We start from the raw sequence: 22,296 nt of genomic DNA, 5'->3' as shown, positions 1-22,296 counted from the left end.
GCTCTCAGCATAGAAACACTCCTATCTGTCCTGGCTTACAAGTCACTCTTTCATCCTCATCTTCTCACTGCTCCCTCTCCCATTCCTTCCAGTCAAGTTTTTGCTGCCTCCATTGTCTTTTCTTCCATTCATTCTTCAAACCACTGCTTACCTGAAAATCCCTCCTGTGGTTTCCACAGTGTCTTTTTACTCTATCTTCCTCTTTTCTAAATAATGCTACTATCTTCAGAATTTTATTTGCTGCTGGTTCATTTTCCTCCACCATCCTTTAAATGTATGTGCTTAAATCTATCCTGACCGTATTTTTCTTTTAACGTTCTTCCTAGGCCATTCCGTCCCTTCTCATGGCTTGAGCCATTACCAGTAAGCCAATGGCTCCAAAGTATCTGTTTGAGTTCCATAAAGTCGCTGAAGTCAACGCCCAGCGCATGTTTTTGAATCTTCCATTTTGCACGAGAAAACAGACTCAGGTTATTTGCCAAGTTAACACAGACTTAAACGGTTCTTTGCACTGAGTAGGCACACAGTAACTCATTAAACGAATGGGTTTGTTTCCAATCTTTCACTTACAAAGTTGTCATAAACAGCTTGGAAATATATATCTTTGAAGATACATTTATTCGTAGAAGCGGACTTGCGTTCAGAGGCTGCCATATTTAACAGCATTGCTATTGCAGCTTGCATCCAGTAGATACTTAATAGATGTTTCATTTACTAATTTCTTTTCCGCGGTGCATTTCGGGATTGTTGTCTTTGTGATGCTTGCTGGGAGTCGTGGTCTGAGCCAGCCTCAGGGCGTGGACAAACCTATCAAGCGGCGGGTTTTAGGACCCAGCGGGGTACTGTGGGCCTGGGGAAGGGCCGGGGGAGGTCGGGAGTGGAGCCGTAAGCCTGGAGCAGCTGCGGCGTCGGTGGCGTCGGGAGCCAGCGCGCCCAAGAGCTGCGCGGGTGGTGGAGGAGGAACCTGGGGCTCGGTAAGCGGCGCCGGCCCAGGCCGGTGTCCGATCCTGGCCAACCCCTGCGGGTCTTGCCGTACTAGGCCTTGGCCCAGAGGCGGCTCTGGGGGCGGGGCCTGAGCTCGCTTTGGGGACGACGGGGGTGAAGAGGGGCGGGGGAGAGGGAGGGAGGACAGCTGCTGAGGCGGGCTGAGGCTGCGTGAGGCGGGGAGGCTGGGAGGCTGGGCCCGGGGCGGCGGAGCGGAGCGGAGCGAGTAGAGTCTTGCTTGTCTAGAGGCGAGGCCCGCGGAACATCCGGTGCCGGGCACGTCCCTTTTGGTTCCTGTTGGGCCCTCCCGGCAGCCTAGGCGCTGACCTTTGACTTCAACACGGGGGCCAACCCTGACCCCTAAAGCTGTCTACGCTCCCAGATTGTTCCGGTCCCTGGGTGGCCTTCAGCCCAGCCTGGCCCGGGGGGCTGAAGGCTTGGCAGAAGACATCTGAGAACGGCTAGGGAAAGGCCGGTCTGCCCCGAGTCTTCAGGTGTCCCGAAAGGCTCCATCATGCCCCTCTTTTTAGTCTGTGACTGGCGGGCTTCAGCCCATCCTTCGCACAGAATCAGTGAAGCAACCGCGTTTTCTCTGGGTTACTTGATATGAACCTGGGAAAGGAACCTGTTCCCAGGCAAGTGTGAGGAATAAAGTAGTTCCCTTGGGAAGGAGAGCTCTCAGAAGCTGTGGAGTGCTGCCTCTGCAGAATGGGGGAAGTAGAAATTTGGGTCAGGCCCGAATAAATATTTCTTGATCATTAGACCCCGGTTATTCCTCTACAGAAAAAGTTTTGAGCTGAGTGAGAGCTGTTTCTTTGCTATTCTGAGCTCTCAGGGACTTTGTAAACCTGGTCAAATACGGTTTGTGTACCTGCCTTTAGCACAAGTGAGCTGGAATTATTTGGGTGTGCCTTGCGTTGGATTTGTGTGCACAGTACTTCCTTTGTGAAGACCTCTCAGATAATCAGTCTAGAGAAAGGTGGAACCTCCTTATTAGGACTGTAAAGGCGGATTTACCATTCTTTTAGTGAATACGAGAGCCTTCAAGGTGTTTTCCCTAGTCGTTTAAGCATTATAGTTCATTCACTTGTTCAGCGTTGTATAATGATAATAAAAAAACTCTTGACAACTCAAAGAAGTTGTTATAAAACTTGAAATTTCGCTCTTTCCCTGCCGCCGCGGAGTTGGCCCGCGGAATTGCGTGGAGGCAGAGGCTTGAGTGCAGTCAAGATTCGATTCCACGCAACCCACCGCAGGGGCTGAGGCCGAGGAAGGCATTGCTGCTGGAGGTGTGGTGGACGTGAAAACTGCTTTACAAGAGGTGCTGAAGACTGCCCGCGTCCATGATGGCCCAGGGCGTGGAACGGAAGCTGCTCGAGCCTTAGTTTAGCACCAAGCCCACCTTTGTGTGTTTGCATCCAACTGTGATGAGCCTGTCTATCAAGTTGGTGGAGGCCCTCGATGCTGAACACCAAATCAGCTTAATTAAGGTTGACAGTAAGAAGCTAGGGGAATGGGTAGGCCTCTGCAAAATCAGCAGAGCGGAAAACCCTGTCAGGTGGTTGGTTGCAGTTGTGAGGCGGTTAGGGACTATGGCAAAGAGTCTCAGGCAAAGGATGTCATTGAGGACTACTTCAAATGCAAAGAAATGAGCTAATAAACTTGGCTTTTGTTTCTAAAAACAAAGCAACTTGAAAATGTCACATAAAATCAAGTTTAAGAATCCATAATATTTGGGGAAAAGAGCCAAATCAATTGATTCAGGATATATGAAGGTGAACTGTTTATTCAGTATGCATTTATTGAGCACTTGCGAGGTACCTGGCACTGGGGTTAGAAATATGAGTATCTTTCCTCAAGGACATCAAAAAGATGTAGTTATGAAAATTGTAGTGCCGTGTGGTACATGTCCTTATAGAGGAATTTACACAGAATGAAGGGACTATAGCCATTGCCTGGGAGAATCAGAGAAGCCTTCACGAGGGGGAGATACTTGAGTTGGGTGATGAGGATGAGTAGGAGCTTGCACAGATAAGGAATGGCATTCCAGTTGGAGAGAAGAGTACGTGCGTAGAAATGGTGAAAATGGGAAGAAGAAAAATAACACGACACTGAAGTGTCAGAACTTTGTCCCAGTCAGGATGTGTGGTGGGGAAGTTGTCAGGGGGTGCTTTTTTCTTTCTGATTTTTTTATTTATGGATTTTATTTAAATTTTTTTAAAATTTTATTTTAATCATTGTTCAAGTACAGTTTTCTCCCACTTACTCCCATTCCAGCCCACCCACCCAACCCTCCCCTCTTCCCCCCATTACCCCCTACCCCTAGTTTTTGTCCATGTGTCCTCCAAATTTGTTCCTGTAAACCCTACCCATTCCCCCCTGAAATTCCCTCTTCTCTCCCCTCTGGTCACTGTCAGTCTGTCCCCTATTTCAGTGTCCTTGGTTATATTTTGCTTGTTTCTTTGTTTTGTTGTTTAGGTTCCTGTTAAAGGTGATATCATGTGGTATTTGTCTTTCACTGCCTGGCTTGTTTCGCTTAGCATAATGCTTTCCAGTTCCATCCATGCTGTTGCAAAGGGTAGGAGCTCCTTCTCTCTTTCTGCTGCATAGAATTCCATTGTGTAAATGTACCATAGTTTTTTGATCCATTCATTTACTGATGGGCATCTAGGTTGCTTCCAGCACCTAGCTATTGTAAATTGTGCTGCTATGAACATCGGGGTGCAAAGATTCTTTTGTATTGGTGTTTCAGTGTTCTTAGGATAGAGTCCCAGCAGTGGAATTGCAGGGTGAAAGGGCAGATCCATTTTTAGTTTTCTGAGGAAGTTCCATACTGTCTTCCATAGTGGTTGTACCAGTCTGCAGTCCCACCAACAGTGCACTAGGGTCTCCTTTTCTCCACAACCTCTCCAACACTTGTTTGTTGCTTTGTTTATGATGGCCATTCTGACTGGTGTGAAGTGGTATCTCATTGTGGTTTTAATCTGCATCTCTCTGATAGCTAGCAATATTGAACATCGTTTCATGTGTCTTTGGATTTTCTGTATGTCCTCCTTGGAGAAGTGTCTGTTCAAGTCCTTTGCCCATTTTTTAATTGGGTTACTTGTCTTCTTAGAGTGGAGTCGTGTAAGTTCTTTATATATTTTGGAGATTAAACCCTTGTCTGAGGTATCATTGGCAAATATGTTTTCCTGGATTTTATTTAAATTTTTTAAAAATTGTTATTCTATAAGTTATCCCAGTTTTTCCCCCTTTGCCCTCCTCTCTCCAGAGCAGCCCCTTGGCCCCCACTCCCCAGTGTTGTCCATGTCCACGGGTCATTCATACATGTTCTTTGACTAATCCCTTCCCCTTCTATCCACCATTATCCCCCTCCCTGTTCACTGATTTTAGAAAGAGAAAGAGGGAGAGAGACAGAGAGAGAAACATCAATTTGTTGTTCCACTCATTTACACACTCTTGTATCTATGTGCCCTGATTGGGGATTGAACTTGCAACCTTGGCCTATTGGGATGACCCTCTAACCAACTGAGTTACCTGGCCAGGGCAGGAGGTGTGTTTTACGTTAGGGAGTAACGGAAGTGATATTAAAAGTAATGAGAAATGAGGCAGTGAGACTAATTGGAGTGGTTGCAATTGACTGAGAGTCTGAGTAAAGTGTGGCAGTAAGAATGAAGAAGGGGGGAATGGATAATTCGGAGATAGATGCAACAGGACTTAGTGACTGGAGAGAGAGAGTGGGATAAGTTCTCTCATTTGCAAGATTGGGTGAATGGGAATTCCATTGGCCTGGAAGAAGTAGAGCAGATTTTAATGAGTTGGGACTGGAATACTTACCTGGCAGGGGAGATGCCATGATCACGAAGGTGGTTTTCCTAGGGTGAGGCTTATTGATTGCACTCTGGATGTGCTGAGCCCTGTGATTTCCCCAAATGTGGAAAAAAAAAAAGAGTTGGGGTGGCTGTGGAAAGAGGCGCAGGGGCGATAGTCTGGTGTGCTGAGATCGAGTTGCTTGTGGGATGTGCACATGGAGACACCAGGCAGCTGGAAGTAAAGAGGCTTGGTGAGCTTAATACCTTGGCAATAGCTCTGAGGAAGTGAGGGCATATATGAAAAAAGTCCTGGGGAAGGATGTTTATTTTGTTTGTTTATAAAGAACTATCAGAGAGCAAAAGGGAGCAAGGACTCATGGACTTGGGTAACAGTGTGGTGGTTGCTCGAGAGGGGTTTAAGGTGGATAAATGGTAATGGAAAAAATACAATAAAAAATTTAAAAAACAATCCGAAAATAAGAAGTATCAAATTATGTACTTCTTCCATTTAATAGTGAGTTTCTCAAGGCGAGGACCATAATGTAGTAATTTTGTTTTACTTTAATTTTTAAAGAGGTTTTATTTATTTTTACACAGAGGGGAAGGAAAGGAGAGAGAGAGAGAGAGAGAAACTTCAATGTGTGGTTGCCTCTTGCACGCTCCCTCCTGGGGACCTGGCCTGCAACCCAGCCCTGCGCCCTGACTGGGAATTGAACCAGCGACCCTTTGTTTCACAGGCGAGTGCTCAATCCACTGAGCCATACCAGCCAAGACATAACATAGTAATTTTAGGTCCCCTTTTTGTCTTATGCCCGTTAATACAAAGTATTGATAGTTGTTGGTTATTAAGTTAGCAGGAAATCAATTTAATTTGCAAGGATGCAGTTACCATTTTGGGCTTTTTTTAAAAAAAGATTTTTGTTTATTTTTAGAGAGAGGGGAAGGGAGGGAGAAGGAGAGGGAGAGAAACATTGATGTGTGAGAGGTACATCGATCAGCTGCCTCTTGCACATCCTCACCTGGGGACCAGGCCTGCAACCCAGGCATGTGCCCTGCCTGGGAATTGAACTGGTGACTTTTTGGTTTGAAGGATAGCACTCAATCCACTGAGCCACACCAACCGGGGCTGGGCTTTCTTTAAGAAGATTATGGGAGTCTGTTTTATAATTTTCAGTTTGTACTTAGGTGGTATTCATGAGGCTTGTATGGTTCAATAGGAAAGGAAATGAAGAACACATGAGTGACGTTGTGCTGCTTGAGGAAGTTCAGGGCTCGAGCAGGAGATAGACAGTATTAATTTACAGGAGGCTGCTGCTCATTGAAAAGAGGATCTTACAACAGATTTTCATTCTGGGAGATGTCAGAAGAATGTGATTTTCAATCAGAGTTTTCTGAAATCCTGTCAAATTTAAGTTGATTCCTCCTGAAGGTGCAAGTGCATTCCTTCTTGTGTAAAATAATTTGAAAGGGGAACCTAAGGTAGTCATGTTTATTTAAACCTCTTCATCTGTATTATTAGTTCGTGAAAGTAGGCAGACTCGGTCAATTTTGACGAGACTGGATTGAATTCTCTGAAGCTAGTTCGCCTTTAGCAGGTACAGACAGTAGCTGATACCTAGAGTAGAGACAGGGAAATTCTGCGCTTTGCCTTTTGTTGCTAAGTCTTGGAAAAATCCCTGAATTACTTCCACTTGCAGGGATAGGCTAACCACCTCTGAAGTGAGTGCTGGCCAGAGCACACTCAAGATACTGGTGCCACCCCGTAGTGGCTCATGCACTGCACTTACCGACCAGGTTGGCTCTGTCCTGGTCATCTGGAAAGTAGGGGTGCTGCTTGTCAGACAGTGTCCTAAGTTGAATGACTTTTCTTGGATAAAGCGGGAATGTTGGTATTATGGGTGTCAGTTTGGAGTTTACATAGAACTTTACCTAAATCTGGATTTTGAATGTTCTTCTAGTCAACACCTGAGTTTTTGCATTAATAGGATATTCTGGTAGGGAGAAGGGCTGTCAGAGAGAAAGATTGAGTGGCTTTACCACTTACTAGTTGTGTTACCTTGGGCAAAGTAAAACCCTCATTGTAAAATTAGGATAATAGTACCTATTTCATCTGGTTATTGTAAGGATTAAATACAGTATATTTAAAACACTTAGAATAGTGCCATGTATATGCTGATACTCAGTCATGTTATTTATTATATATCACTCTGAGGGGGAGGCTGTGCTTTGAAAGAGTAAGTAATGAATTCCATCCCCAGGAATTACAAAGAGAAAAGTGGTAAAATAAGGGATGGTGGCCTGTTCTGGAGCTCTCCATAAAGGAGGGAATTCAGACAGGTGGTTCAAGAATGCAGCAGCCCCTACGCCTTTTGGAAGATACAAAAGACTTGGAGTGACTAGCACTAAAAACCCATTCAATGGAAAGGAGTTGTCTGCTTGTTCGAGAGCCAGCCAGGAAGGTGGGATTGGGGAACCTGTGTTCCACGCTATGGGAGAAGCTGTGGCAAGGAACCATGTGGAGTAGTAGCAACACAATACAGTGCCCACGCCTATGTTTGGAAAGTGAATTAAATACAGATTCAGACAAGACTAAATTTTATTTGTGTATGTATGTATGTATTTATTTTTAATTTTTTTTTTTAGTTTTTAAAAAAGATGTTTATTTATTTTTGGACAAAGGGGAAGGGAGGGAGAAAGAGAGAAACATTAATGTGTGGTTGTCTCTCACATGCCGCCCCCCCCCCGCCCCCCGCCCAAGGACCTAACCCATAACCCAGGCATGTGCCTTGACTGGGAATTGAACTAGCAACTCTTTAGTTCGCAGGCTGGCACTCAGTCTGGTGAGCCATACCAGCCAGGGCAGAGAGGACTAAATTTAGAAGGCCAATCTAGATTATGTGGACTAGCAAGTGAACTAAGTCCTTGGGGCCTTCAGTAATGAAGAGGCATATTAGGAACTAGTTTGAGAAATGAAGGGTTGAGATTTGGAGGAATACCCTGCATTGCCTTAAATGCTCACACTGCTAGTATTACCTCCAGGGAGCGTGGTGTACATTGCAGAAAATTTAGGGAAAAAAAATAACTTGTGCCTAAAGATTAAAAACAGCAAAAACCTTGCATCTAGAGGAACTAGGGAACTTTTAGGAAGAGTCAGGATAGGAGAATATTTCTGGCTTTATAAATATATTGCTTCCTCTTGTGTATTGTGTGAATGGCGCATGGTTAGACAGTGGTGGTATTTGATTCAGCCACAACTCCTGGGTAGATAGGATTTTCATCTCCTTTACTAGAAATGTGGATTACTGTGGTCAGTGTGTTTTGTAGTATTAGTTCAGAGGTAGGCAACCTGGGGCCAAGATTCTAAAGGACGGGGATGTGGTTGGTGAGTTACTATGGGGAGAATGAGATGGGGCATAGGTGAGGATTGTTTCAGTTCCTTTTCTAGAGATGACGGAAGTTTTATGCATTCTCTCAAAATTATCTCTGCTCAGGTGCTCCTTTCCTTTCAAAGCCTGGTTTAAGGCTGTGATGAGGGTGCTTCTCAAACTTCAGTGAGTTCCAGAAATACTTGGGGCAGGGTTTTTCAGCCTTGGTACTCTTGACACGTTGGGCTGGATTTGTTGTGGGACTTTGTTGTGGGGACTGTCTTGTGCTTTGTAAGATGTTGAGCAACATCCCCAGCCTCTACCCAGTAGCTGTTAGTAGTGTCTCTCCTCCTAGCTGTGACAACCAAATTTATCTCCAGGCATTGATGTCCCCTGGGAGGCAAATTGCCCCAGTTAAGAACCACTGATCTGGGGTGTTTTTTAAAGATGTAGACCCCTAGTCCATAACTTAAAACGTCTGTTCAGTAGTGGGGAAGGGGGCTTAGGAATCTACATTTTCAGGAGGTACCCCAGGAGATTCTGAAACAGGCTGTCATAGCTCTACAGTGGTCAAGCATATTCTCCCAAGCTGAAGGCTGTACCGATGTACTTGACTGGCTCTCCTCCATTTCACCTTTCTATCTTGTTTTATTATATCTTTCCACTCATTTTCAAGTTTTGGTGCTGAGTTATCCTTACAGCACTGACTAACCTTAATTAGAATAATGTCAATTAAATTCTGTAGTGAAGATCAGTGTAGCCCTGACTGATGGGGCTCAGTGGATTGAGTGCCAGCCTGCAAATCAAAGGTCACTGGTTTGATTCCCAGTCAGGGCATATGTCTGGGTTGTGGGCCAGGTTCCCAGCAGGGGTGTATGAGAGGCAACCAATTGATGTTTTTCTCCCTCTCTCCCTCCCTTCCCTTCTCTTTAAAAATAAATAAATAATGAAAATCTTAAAAAAAATAAAAGGTCAGTATATATATTTCAGCTTTTCTTTTTAAAAGATATATTTTATTGAGTATGCTTTTAAAAAAAGATATTTTATTGATTATGCTCAGCATTTTTTTGTTTCAGTTACCATGGTGGATACGTCTATCAATTTGACTAGGCACTCAGATTCTTCTGCATTTTTTCCCCAAGATTTCTACCATTCTATTCATTTGTCTATCTCTCTTTTTCACTTTACCATTATTGATATTTATATGTGTATGTGCATGCATCAATAAAAGTTATCTTTCACTTTCTATCATGGCATCTCTACCCACCGGCAAAATTAAACTCAACATATCTAGACACTACAAAGTTTGTGAGGTTGATGAGTACATACTCTTTCTCCTCACTCAGCTGTAGCCTCTGCACAGTTTCCCTGCAGATCCTCGGCTTTGTTTATGGGTATGTTACTCTACTTCTGCTCCTTCCTCTGCCTTATAGAGAGAGTATAGCGTGGTGATTAAGAACAGGAACCGTTCTCTAACGTAAGACTGTCTGGGTTTGAGTTCCTTTTCTCACTTAAGCTGGTGAGTTTTTTTTTTAAGCTACTTCATGCTTTAGTTTTCTTACTGTAAAATTCCTCGATCATAGGTTTTTTGTGAGGATACAACAAATTAATGTACATGAAGCAGTTAGAACAGTGCCTGGTACATGGTAAGTGCTAAATAAGTGTAAACTCTTTGTTATTTTAAATTGGTGTCCTGAGTGTTTCATTTGGGGCCTCTACTATCCTTTATTCTAGTGTCTTGCATGGGTGCTATTAAATTTATATATGTACATGAATTCACATTTTTTTAGATTGGAGAATAGCTGATACAATGTGCAGTATACAACTTGATTTTTTTACACATGTACACATTCGTGTGACCTCCACCCAGATCAAGGTAGAGCGCATTTGGGCACCTTTGGAGGCTTCCTTGTGCTCCTTCCCACTCATCTCCTTACTGAGGGCAAACCGGTATTCTGACCTCTGTTACTATAGATTAATTTTGCCTTCATTGAACTTCATATAAATGGGTTGTTAGTTTGTACTCTTTTCTTTCAGGTGAAAAGAATTCCGTTTCTGCCCTGGCTGGCATAGCTCAGTGGATTGAGCGCGGGCTGGGAACCAAAGTGTCCCAGGTTCGATTCCCAGCCAGGGTACATTCCTGGGTTGCAGGCCATAAACCCCAGCAACCGCACATTGATGTTTCTCTCTCTCTCTCTCTCTATCGCCCTCCCTTCCCTCTCTAAAAATAAATAAATAAAATATTAAAAAAAAAAAAAGAATTCCGTTTCTATGTAGTATTCTGTTGTATGACTATTAAATTATCCCATTCTGCTTCTGATGGACATTTGAATTCTCTTTATATGTTAAAAAAACTCACACAAATACAAAACCACCACTTCAGTAGACAGGACAAGACCATTTCGAAAAGGGACTGTTTAGTACTCCAGCCTAGGCACCCTGGTATTTCGGTTTCTCAAACAGGCCAAATCTTTTCAATTCTTGGAGCCTTTGCACTTGTCCTTCCTGCTATCTGGAACACTTTCTCCAAGATTTCACGTGGCTGTTTCCTGTTATTCTGATCTCAGCTCATGTATCACTTCTCACAGAGGCTACTTTAATCTTCCTACTAACATATCCTCTGAGACAATTTGTCTTTAAGATACTTACCCTTGTCTCAACTTGTTTGTTGTCTTTCTCCATTGTGCTGGAATGAAAACTCTGTAGCAGCGATCCTACCTGTCTTTTTCACTGCTGTATGCTTAATACTTGACAGCAAATATTTGTCATATACCTGATTATCTGATTTGTGCATATTTTTTTTTCTTTGTAGATGATGGGCACATTTATTTTTATTCATTTTCTCTTATTTCCCCCTTCTTTTTTTCCCCCTTTTCCCTCTTGTCTCATCTTCTTACATACTGGTTGAAATGTTTTAGGATGTGTACCTCAGCATCTACCTACAGTAGTGTTTTGGAGCCTCCCTCAACAGTGAAGAAAGTGTGATACTTACCCCAGATCATTAAATTTGGAAGCCTATACGAGAGAGCTGTTCCATGTGTTTTCCCCTAAACTTTATTGAGATATAATTGATATATCACATTGTGTAACTTCAAGGTGTGCAATACGATGACCTGATAAACTTATATGTTGTGAAACGATTGCTGTAATATGGTTAGCTAACGCCTTACACAGGTACCTTTTTGTGTGTGTGTGCTGAGAATATTCAGATCTACTCTCTTAGGAACTGTCAAGTGTACAATAGAGTGTTGTTAACTACGGTCACCATGCTGCACAGTAGATCTCGAAGTTGTTTATCTTATCATTGGAACTTTGGACCCTTTGACCAAAATCTCTCCATTTTCCCTGCTCCCTAGCAACCACCAGTTTAAAACCAGTCTGTTCTGTTTCTGTGAGTCTGACTTTTTTACAGTCCGCGCATAAGTTGAGATCGTAGTTTTTGTCTTTCTCTGTCCAACTTATTTCGGTTAGCACAATGACCTCAAGAGGCATCCATGTTGTTGCAAATGGCAGGACTTCCTTTTTTATGGTTGAAAAATTCTTCATTGTATATATTCTACATTTTCTTTATCCATTTGTCCATTGTGGGCACTTGGGTTGTTTCCATGTCTTGGCTCTTGTGAGTAATGCTGCAGTGCATATGGGGTGCAGATGTCTCTTCTCGATAATGATTTTATTTCCTTCAGATATACACCCAGAAGTGGGATTGCTGGATCTTATGGTAGTTCTATTTTTAATATTTTTATTTATTTACTTTTATTTTTAGAGAGGGAAGGGAGGGAGAAAGAGAGAGAGAGAAACATCAATGTGCAGTTGCTGGGGTCATGGCCTGCAACCCAGGCATGTGCCCTGACTGGGAATTGAACCTGCGACACTTTGGTTCGCAGCCCGCGCTCAATCCACTGAGCTATGCCAGCCAGGGCTATTTTTAATATTTTTTTAAAAGATTTTATTTATTTATTTTTAGAGGGCAAGGGAAGGAGAAAGAGAGGGAGAGAAACATCAATGTGTGGTTGCCTCTTGCATGCCCTCTACTGGGACCTGGCTGCAACCCCGGCATGTGCCCTGACTGGGGTGGATCCAGCCACCCTTTGGTTTGCAGGCCGTGCTCAGTCCACTTAGCCACACCAGCCGGGGCTGTTTTTAATATTTTGAAGAACCTCCATACTATTTCTGTAGTGACTACCAATTTACCCTCCTACCACACATATTCAAGGATTTGCTTTTCCGCACTTTCTTGCCATGGCTTCTTTTCACATTGTTGGCCAACTGAAGCCAGGGAGGGAAAGGAAACTTAAGGTTGTAGAATAAGTGTAAGAATGGGGACTAAAGCCCAAGACTTTTGATAGATTAACTATGGCAACTCTCAGAATTAGAGTGAATTTCTATTAAATTAATTTTTGATACTAGGGTTGGCATGTATTGTACTCATGAAGATGATAAAATAAGTGTAACTAACACTCCTTACATATTAGATGTTCAAAGTGTTGGCTTTAGGTTTTAAAATCTTGTTATTTGACTTTTTCACCTTGTAGCGGATGTGAAGAGATGTGCATTTAAGAAGTATGTGGCTCGATTGTTTTAAGATATAGTTCTTAAGAAGCTATATGACTTGGATCTTTCAGAGAGAAGCTGTACTGCAGGTCATGGGGCCAGCACTCCCTGAGGTTGAGGAATAAAAGACCTCATTGATTTTCTATTGAGTTGGGGGGATTTGGAACCATTCCTAAATTTGGTGGTAAATGAAGTTAGTACTGAAAAGTTGCCTGATTCTCTTTAAAAGCTTTGCCTAGTATGTCTTATTTCTGAGAAACTGTATTAAGCCTAAGATGACATTTCTGTGGGATTACTGTGGCTTTGCTGTATTTGCTTCTTCACCACAAGGATTTAAAAGCCAGAGTCAACAGAGGTCATAGTCATAGAGTGCTTCTTTCCCTTCCTCGTGGTCCCATAGCATTTTCTTTGTACTTTTACTCGCTTTACTTCTCATGATTTGCCTTGTGCTGTGCGTTATTATGTGTCAGCCAACAGATAGTGAGCTCCCAGAGGATCAGATGTGGAGTTTCTTCTTCGTAACCCTATAGTGCTGGAAACTAGTGCTTTATAATTACAGGTGCTCCTTATGTGTTTATGGGATTTCGTGGATGCTGAGAGAGCCACTAGATGATATGTCTGGTCCAATCCCCTTGTTACTCTGCCATCCGGTTGGTTGGGAAACCTGTGTTGTAGTCTCGGTTCTGCTGGTTGGTTGCTTCATTCTGCCTTGCTGCTCCATAGCTAATACTGATTCTCTCTACAACAGGGGAGGGTTGTAAAAGAGGAAAAAGGTGCTGTGAGGATGTCAACAGGCTGCACTCACATCCTGATGTGCTGCGATTTACTGCTCTACCAGTCAGATATTTTACTTTCAAATTTAGGAGCACAGGCTTAATTTCTGAGACCTCCCCTCTCCCCCCCAAAAAGCGCTTCTGTAAGATTTCTCCATTTCTCTCAGCCAGCTACCCTAGACATACCGTCCTTTGCTGTGTTTCATGGATAGAAGTGCTGGAGGAGGAGGAGACTTTCTGTTGTTGGTTTCCACAGCGTGGGTGGTAAATTTCAGTTGCCTGTGATGATGACAGAGAGTAATGAGTGGAGGCCCTTGGTTGAATTTTCCCCCTGCTCCAAGTGGAAGTAGAGTGATGGAAAGAATTTAATTTCTTAGGAAATTTGGTACTTTGGATTGGAATTGTTTTTCTCTCCTACTCCCTTTTGCTTATTAGAAAGTATTGATTCTGAAATAGAGAAAGTGAGTTTATTAGATTTGGGGTAGACATTGATTAGCTGTAACCAATTATAAATCCTTAGAGGGGGATGTTTGTAATCACGTGCTTTTCACATCCAGGAACTTGTGGTTCCCACTATTCCTGCTAATCAACCGGCTGATGCTGAGTACATGAAAGACTGGACTCACAAAGCTTAGAATTGCATTGCTTTTTATTTAGTTTAATAGGATACTCTTGATTTCCAATTTGTTTTCTCCCCTATAAGGACATCTTCCTCTTGACAACCTATTTAAAAGACACAGGAATGTTTTGAACAGAGGCTGTATTTCATGCTTTAAGGCAAAGCCATAATCATTATAGCATAAATTGCCCACAGAATCTTCTCTTTGTTGTTGTTATTTTCCCTTCAGTTTTCTCTGGACCATAATGGAATTTGAGTCCTTACTAAAATTTTAAGTCAGATCTAGTACTTTTCAGGCCCCCTCCCCTTTCAGAATCAGTCAGTGGTGAGCGGTGGGCTTATAGAAAAAGGATAAGATGTATTCCCTGTGGTAAAGATGCATGATGTTTGGCTGGGGAAATTTTCTGTGCTTTGTGCTTTTTTGTGTTCAAAGGTGAATCTCTTTTTTGGCTGTATGTATTAGAGAAAGACAGTGTCTGAGATGAAAATCTTTTATGCAAGTTGATGCATCTGTTCCTTAAACAAACTTTTTATTTTGATTTGAAAGATAGTGCATATTTTCCAAAAGTTAGTGAACAAAATTAATTTTGTTCTGCTGCTTTGGGTTCATCTGAAGTAAAAACCAGGCTCCTCTGTAGCCCCCTGTTTGCCATTGTTTGAAATCAAGTTTCACAAGTGGAGCCTAGAATTTAAGAGACAGACAGGAATTTGGTCTCTTCCAGGTAGGAAGAATCTGGGAAGTGAGGGAATATGTGCAAATCCACAGTGGAGACCTGTGGGATTTCAAGTTCTCCCTTAAAAAATTGAGAGATCCTTGAAGCAAGCTGGGGAAATTTCAGCCTGACTCACGGAACTGCTTTTATATAGGATTGAAGAATACATTGAAGTTTGATCTGCAGTAGTGTTGCATATATATGTATACATATAGGCACATATGTAATTAAATTTAAAAGGAGTATATTGTCATATTTGGTCATTTTGAAATCAAGTTTAATTGTTGGCCTTTAACTGCTATTTTCTGCCCTGGGTCTCTTTCCAGAGGAATTTCTGAAGACAGTAAAGTGCATTGTGATTTATGAGGCAGTGAAGGCCAAGTACTTTGCAGAGACGAGAACCTACTCACTTTGGGGAAATCAATGGAGCACATCAGTCTGCAGCACACTTCCTGTCTTAATGGTCCTAAGCTTGATCAATACTTGAAATTTAACTTCACCATTAGTCTGGAGCACTATGTGCTTTGCAGCCTTCCTTTCATCAGCCTCAAATATATGGCCAGACCTATTACAGGTGGAGCCAGTTACACTTCCCTGTTTGGTTTTGGATCTGCTTTATGCCTTATTCCCTGGCCCGTTTTTTTTTTTTTAATCCTTACCTGAGGACATGCTTATTGATTTTAGAGAGAGGGAAAGGGAGTGAGATAGAGAGGGAGAGAAACATTGATCAGTTGCCTCTTGTATACACCCTGACTGGGGTCCAAACCCACAACCTAGACATGTGCCCTGACCAGGAATCTAACTGGTGACTTTTTGGTTTACGGGATGATGCTCCAACCAACTGAGCCACACCAGCCAGGGCCATTGGCATGCTTTAAGGATGTAAAATGTGTTATGCTGTAGGCCAAGCAACGACTTAAACCTTGAAATTGCCTGGTGAGGAGAGAGGGTGTTGGACAGATGCAGAAGATCTATAGCATGGTTGTGTGTAATTTCTTCCTAAAAAATTTCCCATCGAGAGATATTTCAATAGAGTCTCCAGAATCTTGGAGAGTATTTCTAGCACTGACTGTTGCTTTCTTTTCACAGGTCCTCTAACCATGGCACAGGTAGAGAAACGGGGGGGTTTGCTCCGGAAGTCTTCAGCCTCCAAAAAACCACTGAAGGAAAAAGTGGTGCTGATGTATGACGAGATCTTCATGGTAAGACCTGGAGCCCTGATATTCTGTGCGGCTTGACTCCTTAGTTTCTTGTTCCGAAATGAAAGATAACCTCATCTCTGCCTGCTACCTCCCAGCTCTTCAGAGGGTGAAACTTTCTCCTAGTAGAACTTATGGTTTTGTATTAATTGATATAGATTGTTGCCATGAGCTGGGTAAAACAACTGAAAGGAGGAAGGAAGACTGGGGAAGCTTCTTTTCTGAATATCTTTAAGACTTGTCTTCCTTATGATCTGACTTAAGGACCCCTCCATCCTAGATGTCTCTTGAAGTTCCTTTTGGACCTAGAATTCTATGCACCAGATGTTTTAAAAAGATGCTCTGTTACATTCTACCTCAAGCTGTTAGTGGACAGAACAGTTGCTTAGTTAGACTACCTCATTCTCCATATGAGTTAACTGAGGAATATTAGCAGTTAGATTTCTTGGGGTCTTCACTATTGCTCGTTGGTCATGGTCCGAGCCTCTGTGTCATATAAGTGTACCCTGTCAGGAGAGGTCAGAGTAATTAGGTGCCTTGCAGAGGTACTTACTTGCCTCTTGGTCATAAGTAGTACATGTGATACAGAATAATACCTATAAAAAGAGTTACTGTACATTGAATTTCTACTATGTGCCTGGCATTACTCCACATGTATCACTAAATACATTAGCTTTAATTCTGATAAGAATGGTGCAAGGGGGCCATGTTTTTTACATGTGCCTTGTAAAAGGTCATGTTATAAATCAGAAAACGAGACCACAACTAGAAGGTGATCTGCACCCTAGGGTCTGACTCCAGAGCCCTTGTTCCACTGTGCCATATGGCCCAGGATAAATAATTCAGTCAAACAAAAAACATCTAACTCTTGGCAAAACCGTAAAGACAGAGTTTGACATGTAGAAAACTAATACAGAATTGCCCAGGTCAGTACAGCTGGTTAAACGGAGAAAATGACCAGATACTAGGATCCTATGAGGGCTCTTTCTATGTTAAGTAAGCTTGGTATACATATGATTCCTGCTTGAGTGGGCTTTGAGAATGGGGAGTTCCTTTTTTTTTAAATTATTTTTTTAAAATTACATTTTATTGATTATGCTATTGCAGTTGTCCCCACCATTGTCCATGTCCATGGGTCATGCTTATCAGTTCTTTGGCTACTCCATTTCCTACACTGTACTTTACATCCCCATGGCTACTCTGTAACTACCTATTTATACTTCTTAATCCTCCCACCTCTTTAACCATAACCCCACAGCCCCTTCTCATCTGGCCCCCAAGTTTCATACACTGACAACAAAATGGTATTACAGAAGTGTGAGGGCCAAAGTGTGACCTGTACTGGGAAGTAGGACTTGAGAAAAAGATACTAAATGAGGACCTTTTGAGAGGCCGGAAATGTTACTTCTCTGTGTCATCCTCCATTAAAAATCCAGAAGAGATTCCCAATATAATATTTTGTTACTAGAACAGGAGTTCTTATCTAATGAAGACATTAGTTCTTGGTAGTAATTTTAAAAGGTCAACTTAAGGTTATAGCAGGCAGTTGTCCAACTGATTTTTGTCATTACTTTTCCTGTAGAGTGAGGGTGGGGGTTATATTTTTCTTATTTCATTCATTAACCAGAAGCATTTGACTTTCTAGAATTTCTGTTGGAGAATTATTGCTAAGAAATTTTGGATTTTAGCACAATAATTTTGCTAAATTTTGGGACCAACTTCACTGAGGAAAGAGCATATTAAAAACTCTGTACAGAAGACTAAATATGTATGTGAGGGCAAGTAGAAGCAGTCGGCACAGGATGTTGTGAAAACCGTGGTGATATTACTGAGATGGTTTGGGTCTGGCTCCTGTACTTGTTTCAGTCACTTAACTTCGTGGACCCTTTTTCCTCAAAGGAGGATAGTGGTTATATCTACCATACTCAGCTCACTGGGTCGTTGTATTTCATGTATGTGACTCGGCTTTGAAAATTGAGCCCCATGCAAATGCAATGTGGACTTACATAACTTGACTGACTTACTCAGATGATTAGGTTCACTTCTTGCTAGAAGAGAAAGATTTGAGGAAGATTCTTTGAGCCATTATAATATTTGGTTCAGGTATAATATATATATATGGAAAGTGCCTTCCATTTGGAGAAAAAAAACCCCAAATACTGTTGTTTCCCATTATAGTAGTTTATAATGACCAAGCTAAAAGTTAATTTTGAAAGGTTGATTATGTGTAGTGGCCCTTTCCAAATGTATTAATAATTTGGTGATTGAACCCGCCTCGTCTTCTGATTTCAGACAGAGGACCCTAGTAAGTGCAGCCCTCGATTTTGGGAGGAGCTCTTCCTCATGAAGGTAAGATTTGGTGGCTTCTGTGGATTTTCCTGATAACTGAGATTGCGTTCTCATGAGTTCTAGGAGCTATACTAAAAGTGAACTCAGGCTCTTATTGTTTCCTTGGTAGGTGAATTTAGAGTACCTAGAAGGCAAGCTGGAATCTCTTGATGGTGAGGAGTTAATGAAGATCAAGGACAACATTAATTGCTTATTTCAGCACTGCATTCAGGCCCTGGGAGAGGAACATCCAATTCGAGTTGTCAATGCATTGCAGGTACAAGCTGGGAAACTGGGAAGTCTTGTTTGGTAGGCGAAAGGAATTGTAGCACATCTGTTGGGATCTGAGGAACCTAGAATTGCCCTCAGGTGTGAGATTTTTTTTTTTTCTTGCTTCTTTAAGTAATCAAACTTCTATGCCATGTTTGCTTAGTCATTTTCCTGGTTAAACGAATTGACTCCTAAAGTAGTAATCTTGTCCATTTGTATAATCTGACCTCGTGCCCAGGCAGATTGTTTGACAGAATTCTTATTATTACTTGAGGGAAGGACGAGATAGGGAGGAAACTGAGACAAGTTTGCTTAGTCTACAGCAAAAATGAGAGGACATTCTTAATATAAAATTTTCTCACTAGTTCAGGAGTTCATAACTTGAGGTTTCAGAGGGTTCTTAAGTCCCTGAAATTATGTGCAATACTTTCTGTGCACATGTATAATCTCCCTGGAGAGAGGGCTTTCATCAGATTCTCTAAAGGGTCTGTAACTCTGAAAACATTAAGAATCGTTATTGTTAATGCTAAGTGGCATGATCATGAGGAAGGTTCATTGCACAATTATTTCTTGGTTGACTGTTACATGCCAACCATTGAGCTCTCATTGTAGGCTTCTGAGGACAAAGACTTTGATAGTTTTATTCAGTACTTTGTTCCTTGCATGCAGAACAGTGCCTGACAAATAGAGTCTAGAAGTAAATTTTTACTGAACCAATGATGGGCAGAGTTTCTAAAGTTTATTGACTAGTAGCTCCAAAGGTAGCCAGTCGAGAGCTGAGCACCCACGTCAGTGATTGACCGACTTAGGGCAGTGATAGACAGATAGCACAAAGGATTTTGTTGGGAGTCTTGGTTGATGGGGTTTAAATTTCTAACTTACTAGTTAGATCACTTTGTGAGCTCCAGTTTTCTCATTTGTAGAATGTAGAAATTACCTCTTGAGCTGATGCCCCAGAAAGAAGGACTATGTTTATCCTGTGGCTTTATTAACTTTTGGTGCAGTAAATTCCACGTTTTGAGCATCACAGTTGTAGGGGCTCACTGAAAGTTAAAGTGAAAGTTCAAAATTGTACTTCCTGTTATCGTAGTGGCTCACTGTGGGGGCATGAATTGTGAACTGTTTTTAGTTCAGTGGAAATAAATTGACATTAAGGTACTTGGTAACCAATAAAAATATAGTATATTATTAACAAAGGCCCAGGTACTATTACTGGGGCTTTAACGGAGTTCCAGGGACTGTTCTTAGTCCTTTACAGTATTAATTCACCTAGTCCTCACAACATCCCAATGAGATGGGTGCTGTTATTATCATTCCCATTTTATAGATGAGAAAACTGAGGCACTGAAAAGTTAATTTGTCCAGGCACAGCTGGTAAGTAGTGAAGTGTAATAAGTTTAAGAGTTGAAGCAATTGGTCATTATCATAAAGGAACTTAAATAACTTGTAATTATTAAATATATAAAAATGATAAACTATAATGTAAATACTAAAATTAATTTTAAATAAAGGAAAGTTTCACCCATCCTATGACACAAACTCAAGAACTGTATTTTATTTCTGAATATCTCCTTCCAGTCTTTGTCTGCAGTGCAATTTTAAAAAGAGGATGGTCAAAAAGCAACAGAAAAAGAGGATGACAGCAGTTTTAGTTGCTATTCCTCTTTTGATTTCTGGATTTTGCGCATGTTAAGACTCTGACTAAGTTTTGGAGCCCAAGCATTAGAGCACTTGAATGTCAGCTGTGCAAGGAGGAGGTTGTGAGGTTGCAATGTGAGAATGCAGATCTAGTGCCCTTTGGTTTGAGACTTCCTCTAGAAAGAATCCTTTCTCTCGTCTCTGCAGACCTTGTGCGCACTCATCCGAGGAGTGCATCAGAAGAATAAGTCTACCTCTGGGTTCGATATTATCAACATGCTGATGGGCTTTGACAAGGCGGAGCTGTGCATGAAGGTGAGGCACAAGCGCAGCTGTGCCTGCGTGTGGCCGCTGCTGACCGCTGTTCGGGGGCACCATCTGCAGACAGTTAGATGGACTAGAAGATTTGGACTCAGACAGATATGGAAGATTGAATTTGGCTTTGAATTTGAATGTTTTTATTTTACAGATTTGGTTTCTCTGAATAAAGGAAAATTTGAAATTCAAATTTGAGTTGAGGCATCCTTTTTCGGCAGGATAAAGACTGAGCAGTTTATTTTATGATTTATAGCATATGATCATACAGTCTTAAAAACATTTATGAACTTAAATAAAACATAACAAATTAATATACAAGGGTAACCTTAGTTCTAAACTTTAAGTGTTCTTATTTAACGCAATGACTATCAGAATTTTTATTTCTATCGTTTGACACTTTTAAAAAGTAACAGCTTTGTTGATGAATAATTCACATATATAATTCCCCCTTTTAAAGTTATGTATAATTTAGTGCTTTTTTCATATATTCATGAAGTTGTACAACCATCACCACTTTTAATTTCAAAACATCACCCCTCAAAGGAAACGTGTGCCCATCAGCCAGCATTCCCATCCTCCTTTCTCTCTCGCCCCTGGCAGCTCTCAGTCAGATACGTCTCTGTGGATTTCCCTGTTCTGGACCTCTCATACCAATGGGAGCATATGTGGTGCTCTGTTTCTAGCTTCTTTCGTTTAGCATGTTTTCCAGGTTCATCCATGTTGTAGCATGTAATCAGTGCTTCATTTTTGTTTATGGTTGATTAGTATTCCATTGTATGAGTATACACATAATTTTATTTATTCATTCTTCAGTTGATGTACATTTGAGCTGTTTCAACATTTTGACTTATGAATAATGCTGCTATGAACATTCACGTGTAAGTTTTTGTGTGGACATATGTTTTCAGTTCTCTTCAGTATATATGTAGGAATAGGATTGCTGGTCATGTGGTACCCCTACGTTTAACATTTTGAGGAACTCCCACACTTCCAAAGCCGTGGTGGTTCCCGTTTACAGTTTCACCACAGTGTGTGAGGGTGCCAGTTTCTCCACATCCTTGCCCACAATGGTTTTTGTCTTTGTGTGTGTGTGTACATATGTATATATTTTTCTTTGTTTTGAGAAAAGGCTATTTAAACCCTTTGCTTACTTCTAGATTGAGTTATTTTCCTTTTTTTGGTTGTTGAGTTGCGAAATTCTTTGTATAGTTTGGATATAATTCCCTTACCAGACATCATATTTTCAGTGGGGTTTTTTTTTTTGTTATTTTAAAGATTTTATTTATTTATGTTTTAGATACAGAGTAAGGGAGGGAGAAAGAGAGGGAGGGAAACATCAATGTGCGGGAGAGGCATCGATCAGCTGATTACTTCCAGCCCCGCAACTGGGCACCTGGCCCATAATCCAGGCATGTGCCCTGACCAGGAATTGAACTGGTGACCTTTTGCTTCGTGAGATGACACTAAATCCATTGATGCATGCCAGTCAGGGCACATTTGCACTGTTTGACACTATCTTGAATGCATATTGTTCATAATATGAACTTTGAGGAACTAGTCTTCTGTCCATCACTAAATTTAAAATAAAAATCTGCCCTGGCTGGTGTGGTTCAGTGAACTGAGCAATGGCCTGCAAACTGGAAGGTCTCTGGTTCAATTCCCAGTCATGGCACATGCTTGGGTTGTAGGCTGGGTCCCCAGTTGGGTGTGTGTGCGATGTTTC

The 22,296-nt window shown here is 41.7% G+C and overlaps 1 protein-coding gene and 2 pseudogenes across 2 annotated transcripts in view; all 3 read left to right on the top strand.

The window, feature by feature from the left end:
- The first annotated feature begins 758 nt into the window (after positions 1-758).
- Positions 759-2,641, top strand: LOC123829036 (annotated as a pseudogene).
- ARMH3 (armadillo like helical domain containing 3) overlaps positions 812-22,296 on the top strand; it is a 185,317-nt gene continuing 163,832 nt past the window's right edge. Inside the window, exons 1-5 of one of the 2 annotated variants that reach the window (XM_045854392.1) lie at positions 812-974; positions 15,910-16,022; positions 18,312-18,368; positions 18,478-18,624; positions 20,463-20,570. In XM_045854392.1, coding sequence (XP_045710348.1) covers positions 15,921-16,022; positions 18,312-18,368; positions 18,478-18,624; positions 20,463-20,570 — 414 coding nt within the window. In that variant the 5' untranslated portion in view covers positions 812-974; positions 15,910-15,920. Of the gene's footprint in view, positions 975-1,176; positions 1,620-15,909; positions 16,023-18,311; positions 18,369-18,477; positions 18,625-20,462; positions 20,571-22,296 lie in introns of those variants that run through there. The other variant, XM_045854393.1, reaches the window with a different exon arrangement.
- Positions 4,814-4,964, top strand: LOC123829159 (annotated as a pseudogene).

Source organism: Phyllostomus hastatus, unplaced genomic scaffold (genome assembly GCF_019186645.2).
Source record: "Phyllostomus hastatus isolate PE091 unplaced genomic scaffold, TTU_PhHast_1.1 phas_scaffold_1066, whole genome shotgun sequence".
NCBI classification, from domain to species: Eukaryota; Metazoa; Chordata; class Mammalia; order Chiroptera; family Phyllostomidae; genus Phyllostomus; species Phyllostomus hastatus.
The sequence above is the reverse complement of the archived record's forward strand: the minus strand, read 5'-3'. Positions and strand labels throughout refer to the sequence as shown.